At 39.1% G+C, this 6,000-nt stretch overlaps 1 protein-coding gene across 1 annotated transcript in view; it reads right to left on the bottom strand.

The window, feature by feature from the left end:
* Positions 1-590: 590 nt before the first annotated feature.
* TAAR1 (trace amine associated receptor 1) overlaps positions 591-6,000 on the bottom strand; it is a 95,955-nt gene continuing 90,545 nt past the window's right edge. Inside the window, exon 2 of the mRNA XM_077292822.1 lies at positions 591-1,789. Coding sequence (XP_077148937.1) covers positions 657-1,691 — 1,035 coding nt within the window. The 5' untranslated portion in view covers positions 1,692-1,789 and the 3' untranslated portion in view covers positions 591-656. The remainder of the gene's footprint in view (positions 1,790-6,000) is intronic.

Raw genomic sequence — 6,000 nt, 5'->3', positions numbered from 1 at the left:
GAGTTGTCCTAGCAAGCACTGCACTGAAATTTATGGGATCAGTGGATCTGTCCAGCTTCAGTCACGCTGTACCTCTCCAGTGCCAAAGTGGCAAAGCTGCCTCTGCTTGCAGCATGGAAGGTCGCACATTTGGGTCCAGCAGTGCAACTAGGTTGTAGGTCCGAACTGTCAAACTTTAGGAACACACCTCACCCTCAAGAAGCAGGAAACCAGGAGGCAGACGAGTGGTGTTCTCCTGAAGAAAGAACATGAGAATAACCATTCAAAGTTCACAAATAGTGATGAGCGAGCATGCTCGGATAAGGTGTCGAGTCATAATCGAGTATTTTCGGCATGCTTGGAAAAAAATGCTTGAGTCGCCGCGACTGCATGTCCCACGGCTTATCCGAGCTCATCACTATTCGTAAACCACAACTCTGAATTTGATGTAAAACTATAAAAAGTTTTTATAAAAAAATACTTTATAAATCAAAGAAAGTCATTATCTCATTATATCTTATGTATATTTTAGAAAAATGTGTCTCGTAATACAGAATCCCAAAGTGCAAAGAAGGTCTTCTGGAAGTGCAGTATTACTTATTTATCATGCATAGTCAGTCTCATTCTATTTTTCAGTGTTCACTCTTTTATTATTGTTTATCTTTTTGCTTGATGAATTACTCATAATATAAAATAGTTCTAGAAGACTCAAACTGAAAAACTTTTCCAAACAAAATCATTTTTAGTGCTTTTCGGAACCACAAATAAAAGAAAGCATAGACCATTGGGTTGAAAGTTGAATTTAAATATCCAATCCATACAAATGCATCAATGACAATGGACGGAATTCTATAGTTCATAAAAGGACCAATAGCCGTGGAGAAAAAGAAGGGAGACCAGCAAATAAGGAAAACTCCCATAATTGTTCCCAGGGTTTTAGCAGCTTTCCTCTCTCTACATCGGGATTGGTGTTTTCCATCTAGATCAATCTGGAATTGAATCTGATTGGTAGTGTCTTTAATTAATCGTGCCTGTCTTCTTGCAATTAAATATATTTTGCCATAAATACAAATCATAACAAATCCAGGAATAAAGAAGGACAACATCGAAGCCACTATGCCTGATGTTTCACTGAAAAATACAAAGCAGCCTCCGATACAACTGACTTGATTATAGAAATATGATTCAGATCCTTTTATATTAAGCTCAAGAAAGATCATACCAAAGGCAAAAATGCCAGGTAGCACCCAACTGGCAATGATCATTATGAGCACAGTAAAGCGATTTATTCTTGACTTATATCTGAGTGGATCGCATACTGCATAGTATCTATCCACGGAGATGAACGAGAGGTGGAAGATGGAAGCTGTACTTAGCATTATATCCGTTCCCGTATGGATTTTACAGAAGAGGTCTCCAAAATACCAAGAGTTCTCCACTGATCTCACCATACTATATGGCATCACAAGGCAGCCTAATAGAAAGTCCACAGTGGCCATGGAAAGGATCAGATAATTTGTTGGAGTGTGAAGCTGTTTGAAATGAGCTATGGAAATGATCACAGCAAGATTTCCTGCCATTGTGGCCAAAATGGTGCATACCATAAACACATACATGGGAATCCTTATGTTGATTGGCCAGTTATGCTTTTCACATGACTTGTTCATTGTCTCAAGACAGTTCTGTAGCTGCATTGTACTTTCAGATGCCATGTTTCACCTTGACACATTGGTTGCAGCGGCTAAGGGTACAATAGCGAGGCATCCGATGTATAACTTTGCTTTCTTCTGCTGTTGTCTGTTGTCAAAAACTATAAAACAAATAATGCATTGATTGTTAATATGGTTAAACAGTAGTAAAAGTTATGCTGCTGTGTTAATAACCTCTGTATTATTGTGAGTCCAGTATGTATACTTTCTGCTATTTATTACTAGAGCTGAGTGGATTGTTTGACATTTGAATTCGTCCCCTTCAAAAAATTTTTGATTTACGACAGATATACTTGACCATAGAATAGCAATGCTCATAGCCTTTAATTGCCTGGATGCCTGTATAACACCCTAATATCTTCTAGGACTGTACTGAATCCTTTCTAAGCACTTTAGTCCAAACACATTACTAATGCTCACGTGACCGCAAACCATCCAGTAATGAAAAAACAGATGGTTCCTGGCCGTAACCATCAGTGGCATTTGGGTGATGTATATGGGCTTAGTAAAGGTATTACAACAAGGAAGTGTGCAAAGTAATATATATTTTTTACAACATGCACACTTCGTGAGGTAAACACTTGTGTTTAACATGTTGAATTATGGATACTTTTCTTTTGTCCTTAAAAATAATATATATGTCAGAGTAACAGCCAGGAGATCAAGCAGATATCCCACCACTTCCACCAGCTGGTAACAAACAAGCACCTCACTGCATCCAACAGTCAGAACAATTACACAATTTAATGACAATTGATGAAAAAGGCCGTGGCTGCTTTCGCTACTAGTCCAGCTATTGTACACTTCCCAATGAGCTGATAGCATATATACATATATATACAGTACAGACCAAAAGTTTGGACACACCTTCTCATTTAAAGATTTTTCTGTATTTTCATGACTATGAAAATTGTACATTCACACTGAAGGCATCAAAACTATGAATTAACACATGTGGAATTATATACTTAACAAAAAAGTGTGAAACAACTGAAATTATGTCTTATATTCTAGGTTCTTCAAAGTAGCCACCTTTTGCTTTGATGACTGCTTTGCACACATATGATCTCACGAGCCTTCAGGGATGCGGCTTATAGAGCAAGAGGAAAAAAGCTGTTACATTTTATATATTTAATCTGACAAGTAGGTAGTGCTTATAAAAATATACAAAACCAAAGACAAAAAATTGGGTCACAGCATATGTTGGTATATGTGCAATGCATAGTCGTGCATTTACACTGTGGCCATTTAGCAAACCGGAGCTATGTTAAAATAAGTTGAGAAAATACCATGCAGAAAGCAAATAAATAGTAATAGTACATCTAAATAACATAGGGTCTTTTGTTAACATTGTTTTGATAAAAAAAAGTGAAAGTTATACCACCACGACAAGGTGTGCCTTAACTCCTTTCTGACATCGGACGTACTATCCCGTCGAGGTGGTATGGGCCCGTATGACCACCGACGGGATAGTACGTCATCACCGATCTGACGCGCTCATGGGGGGAGCGTGGCCGATCGGGGCCGGGTGTCAGCTGACTATCGCAGCTGACATCCGGCACTATGTGCCTCCCTGCTGTGCCTGTGCGATCATTGATCTGACACAGTGCACAGCAAAGTATCAGATCAGCGATCTGACCCTATATAGTCATGTTCCCCCCTGGGACAAAGTAAAAAAAAAAAAATACATGTGTAAAAAAAAAAATTCCTAAGTACAGAAAAAAAAAATATGTTGTTCCAATAAATACATTTCTCTATCTGAATAAAATAAAGCAATAAAAGTACACATATTTAGCATCACCGCGTCCGTAAAGACACACGTACAAAACTGTCCCCCTAGTTAACCCCTTCAGTGAACACCGTAAAAAAAAAACAAAAAAAAACAGGCAACAAAACAACGCTTTATTATCATACCGCCAAACAAAAAGTGGAGTAACACATGATCAAAAAGAAGGATATAAATAACCATGGTACCGATGAAAACGTAATCTTGTCCGGCAAAAAACGAGCTGCCATACAGCATCATCAACGAAAAAAATAAAAAAGATATAGTTAGTGACAGTGAAAGTTATACCACCACGACAAGGTGTGTCTTAACTCCTTTCTGACATCGGACGTACTATCCCGTCGAGGTGGTATGGGCCCGTATGACCACAGACGGGATAGTACGTCATCACCGATCTGACGCGCTCATGGGGGGAGCGCGGCCGATCGGGGCCGGGTGTCAGCTGACTATCGCAGCTGACATCCGGCACTATGTGCCTCCCTGCTGTGCCTGTGCGATCATTGATCTGACACAGTGCACAGCAAAGTATCAGATCAGCGATCTGACCCTATATAGTCATGTTCCCCCCTGGGACAAAGTAAAAAAAAAAAAATTCCTAAGTAAAGAAAAAAAAATATGTTGTTCCAATAAATACATTTCTCTATCTGAATAAAATAAAGCAATAAAAGTACACATATTTAGCATCACCGTGTCCGTAAAGACACACGTACAAAACTGTCCCCCTAGTTAACCCCTTCAGTGAACACCGTAAAAAAAAAAAAAACAGGCAACAAAACAACGCTTTATTATCATACCGCCAAACAAAAAGTGGAGAAACACATGATCAAAAAGAAGGATATAAATAACCATGGTACCGATGAAAACGTAATCTTGTCCGGCAAAAAACGAGCTGCCATACAGCATCATCAACGAAAAAAATAAAAAAGATATAGTCCTTAGAAAAAAGCGATGCAAAAATAATTATTTTACATATAAAATAGTTTTTATCATATAAATGCGCCAAAACATAAAAAAATGATATAAATGAGGTATCGCTGTAATCGTACTGACCCGGAGAATAAAACTGCTTTATCAATTTTACCAAACGTGGAACGGTATAAGCGCCGTCCCCCCCAAAAGTAATTCATGAATAGCTGGTTTTTGTTCATTCTACCTCAGAAAAATTGGAATAAAAAGCGATCAAAAAATGTCACATGCCCGAAAATGGTACCAATAAAAACGTCAACTCGTCCCGCAAAAAACAAGACCTCAAATGACTATGTGAATGAAAATATGGAAAAATTATAGCTCTCAAAATGTGGAGACACAAAAACTATTTTTTGCAATAAAAAGCGTCTTTTAGTGTGTGACGGCTGCCAATCATAAAAATCCACCAAAAAAATGCTATAAAAGTAAATCAAACCCCCCTTCATCACCACCTTAGTTAGGGAAAAATAATAACATTTTAAACAATTTATTTATTTCCATATTCCCATTAGGGTTAGGGTTGGGGCTAAAGTTAGGGTTAGGGTTGGGGCTAAAGTTAGGGTTAGGGTTAGGGTTGGGGCTAAAGTTAGTGTTTGGGTTGGGGCTAAAGTTAGGGTTAGGGTTGGGGCTAAAGTTAGGGTTAGGGTTGGTGCTAAAGTTAGGGTTGGGGCTAAAGTTAGGGTTGCGGTTAGGGTTAGGGTTGGGGCTAAAGTTAGGGTTAGGGTTGGGGCTAAAGTTAGGGTTTGGAATACATTTATAGTTGGTATTAGGGTTAGGGGTGTGGTTAGGGTTATGATTGGTATTAGGGTTAGGGGTGTGTTTGTGTTAGGGTTTCAGTTAGAATTGGGGGGTTTCCACTGTTTAGGCACATCAGGGGCTCTCTAAACGTGACATGGTGTCCGATCTCAATTCCAGCCAATTCTGCGTTTAAAAAGTAAAACAGTGCTCCTTCCCTTCCGAGCTCTCTCCAATGCCCCAAACAGTGGTTTACCCCCAAATATGGGGTGTCAGCATGCTCAGGACAAAATGGACAACAACTTTTGGGGTCCAATTTCTCCTGTTATCCTTGGGAAAAAACAAAACTGGGAGCTAAAAATAATTTTTGTGGAAAAAAATAATTTTTATTTTCACGGCTCTGCGTTATAAACTGTAGTGAAACACTTGGGTTGCAAAGTTCTCACAACAGATCTAGATAAGTTCCTTGGGGGTCTAGTATCCAATATGGGGTCACTTGTGGGGGGTTTCTACTGTTTAGGTACATCAGGGGCTCTGTAAATGCAAAGTGACGCCTGCAGACCAATCCATCTAAGTCTGCATTCCAAACAGCGCGCCTTCCCTTCTGAGCTCTGCCATGCGCCCAAACGGTGGTTCCCCCCCACATATGGGGTATCAGCGTACTCAGGACAAATTGTACAACAACTTTTGGGTCCAATTTCTCCTGTTACCCTTGGTAAAATAAAACAAATTGGAGCTGAAGTACATTTTTTGTGAAAAAAAGTGAAATGTTCATTTTTTTTTAAACATTCCAAAAATTCCTGTGAAACACCTGAAGGGTTAATA

This window comes from Ranitomeya variabilis, chromosome 2 (genome assembly GCF_051348905.1).
Source record: "Ranitomeya variabilis isolate aRanVar5 chromosome 2, aRanVar5.hap1, whole genome shotgun sequence".
In the NCBI taxonomy this organism is placed as follows: Eukaryota; Metazoa; Chordata; class Amphibia; order Anura; family Dendrobatidae; genus Ranitomeya; species Ranitomeya variabilis.
Note: the sequence above shows the minus strand (reverse complement) of the source record. Positions and strands in the feature narration are given on the sequence as shown.